Here is a 3124-nt window from a genome sequence, read left to right as displayed (position 1 = left end):
CTCAATTTACATATTCTTAATTGTGTTTGGCTTGAAATTGACTAGTATAAATTAATTAGACAAATAAATTTAGGGTAATGGATTTGAACCTACAACAATTTTGTGTAATAGAAGACTCAGAACCGTGAGCTATTATAATTTCCATGTAGACATAATTATATATAATATGCTATTCTAAAAACAATATCTATAATATATTGTTATATAATAATGTACAAAATTTCTTTATTTTTAACTAAAATAGTTATTCGTGTTTGGATCGTTTATAATTATAGCTAAAAAAATTTGTTTGTGTTCGACTAGTTTACTTGAGGAAAGATTCGAACACGAGTTATTCACAAACAACTAGTTATTTCTGACAATCCTAATCACAATTCCCAAAAAAAAAAAAAAAAAAAAAGTAGCTAAACATGTTTTACACAAGAAACAAGAAAAATTAGCAATATAAAAGGAAACACAAGAAGAAAAAAAAGTAGCAATTACTCACAAAACAAACCTAAACACTATTATTTACAAATCAACCACTCCCTTTCATCCATTTTTCAAATTCTCAAACAAATATTAAAATTCATGATAAATCCAAATATTAAAATTCATGACAAAATCCCAACTCATATATTTCATTTTTATCAAATTCTCAATAATTTGATCGGGACACGTATATATGCATCAGTTTAGTAGTTAAAAAAATCATCTGAATGCTCAATTTATATATTCTAAAAAAACAAAAAATTAGATTAACAAAGTATAATACTTAATTCAATATAAATAAGAAACATAATAAAAAACTATATAGAAATTTTATTTAGGAGATAAGAGTGTTTATTCAATATAGAAATTTTCTCAAAAATGCAAGAGAAATAGAAAACAAAAAAAATTACATTTGCAAAGGGTCCAAGAAAGCACATGTAATTGTCGTATTTTTCGGATAGAGTGCATTTGCAAGTCGCCTATGCGGTGATTGCTCGTCTGCCAATTGGTTGCTTCGTCCGATTTAACATTACGAACTAATTTATATACGATAAAGCATCCTCATCATCTTCCTTAGCTTTGTTTCTTTAGGAAGATTTACATACACGCCCCTCAATTCTTTTGTATTTGCATATCTACACCCAAACTTCAATTTTTACACGTAGACCGCCTTCCCTATGCATATAAATGTCTGGTTTTCTCTTAAAAACTTAAAAATGGCGGTTCTTTTGAAGTGATTGTAAGGATTTGTGTTATATGTGTAATAATTAAAGTTAATGTGCCAGATTTGTAAATACATAAGAATTGAGTGGTATGTATATAAATGCCTCTTTTTTAATGGAATTTGAGAAGGACATTGATAGAGAAAAGGCCTAATCATCCTTATTTTAATACTACAAAAGGAAAGTTTGAAGTTTGTAAACTTGCATCTTCTTCCTTATAAACACAAGCAAAACATTCCAACCTCAATTTGTGCCTAACAGAGAAAGATGGAGGGGGAAGGGATAGAACACAGGATGGTGGAAGTGAACGGAATAAAGATGCACGTGGCGGAGAAGGGAGAGGGACCGGTGGTGCTCCTAATTCACGGCTTCCCTGAGCTCTGGTATTCATGGCGCCACCAGATACTCTCCCTCGCCGCTCACGGTTACCGCGCCGTCGCACCTGACCTACGCGGCTATGGTGACACCGAAGTGCCGACCGACGTCGCCGCATACTCTATCTTCCACCTCGTCGGCGACCTTGTCGCCCTAATCGACTCTCTCGGCCATGAACAGGTATCACAGACTTCAACCTCATCCCTTTTCCCATCTCCACCTTCAAAGTTCAACCTTATTCGGAAGTGATAATTAGAAAAATGTTGTATTTATGGCTTTTTATTTATTTGTATCTTCTAGTCTTATTCAATAAAAGAGACTTAGGTTTTATAGGAGTTATGATAAGAAGTGCATAAACTGTAATCATAAATTATCTTTTTTCTTTCTCCCCCATTCGGTGTTAGTATAATCTAATTTTTTCTTAGACGTAGTCGAATCAACTTAATGTTGAACCACATGATTCCTTTGTATTTGATTATTGTTGTGTGAATTTCTTAGTTTACGTATTATTTGCATAACAATTAGTATTAAAAATTGTAACCTCAAGACGTTTTTTTTTCTTCTGATTCGATGCCAGTGAAATCTCATACTTTGTGAATGTAGACGAATCAACTTAACACTGCATCACATAAATATTTTATATTTGATCATTATTATGTGAATTTTCTCCTTTCCATATTATTTTCGCATAACACAAAGATCCTTGAAGGTCTTCGTGGTTGGGCACGATTGGGGAGCTATTGTGGCGTGGAATCTATGCGCTTTCAGGCCGGATAAAGTTAAAGCTCTCGTCAACTTGAGCGTCGCCTTTTTTCCTAGAAAGCAGGCTTTCTGGCGCATTGACACCTTGAGGGCAATGTACGGCGACGATTTGTATATTTGTCGATTTCAGGTCCCGCTTCCTCTTCACTCTTCTGAGTTCTCATAATTAAAAAGTATACATATATATATATATATATATCTTTTGAAACAAATAGGGCATATAATTGTGTTCCAGGAACCTGGAGAAGTGGAAGCTCAATTAGCCGAACTTGATACAGCCCTGTTCTTGAAGGGTTTGTTAACCTCTCGCTATGCAGGCCCTTTTCTCATACCAAAAGATGACAGATTTAAAGAAAGATTTAGTCAAGAAATCACGTTACCTGCTTGGCTTTCTGAAGCTGATATCGACTACTTCGCGACCAAACTCAACAAGACCGGCTTCACCGGTGGAATTAATTACTATCGTAACATAGACAAGTTAGTACCCACGTTTATATGTTAATCATGCTTTTATATACTACATTATGGAGTTTAGGAAGTTGAATTACTTAAAATTGATGGTGCAGGAACTGGGAGCTCACTGCTCCATGGGATGATATTCAGATAAAAGTTCCGACAAAGTTCATCGTCGGCGATCTCGATTTAGCCTACCGTTGTGAAGGAATGGAGGATTACATTCACAAGGGTGGGTTCAAAAGAGATGTGCCGTTGTTGGAGGATGTTGTTGTGATGGAAGGGGTTGGACACTTCATTAATCAGGAGAAGGCTGAAGAAATCTCGAACTATATTCTTGA

The 3124-nt window shown here is 34.6% G+C and overlaps 1 protein-coding gene across 1 annotated transcript; it reads left to right on the top strand.

The window, feature by feature from the left end:
- Positions 1 to 1406: 1406 nt before the first annotated feature.
- On the top strand, positions 1407 to 3122 carry LOC110022168 (epoxide hydrolase A-like; the record flags this gene model as incomplete). The annotated part of the gene is made up of 4 exons (XM_020720983.1): positions 1407 to 1748; positions 2278 to 2460; positions 2566 to 2807; positions 2897 to 3122. Coding segments are annotated over exons 1-4 (939 nt in total), but the record flags the coding sequence as incomplete, so codon positions are not given.
- Between the last annotated feature and the right edge of the window lie 2 nt (positions 3123 to 3124).

Source organism: Phalaenopsis equestris, unplaced genomic scaffold, assembly GCF_001263595.1.
Source record: "Phalaenopsis equestris unplaced genomic scaffold, ASM126359v1 Scaffold000174, whole genome shotgun sequence".
Lineage (NCBI taxonomy): Eukaryota > Viridiplantae > Streptophyta > Magnoliopsida > Asparagales > Orchidaceae > Phalaenopsis > Phalaenopsis equestris.
This window is presented reverse-complemented; position numbering and strand designations above follow the sequence as displayed.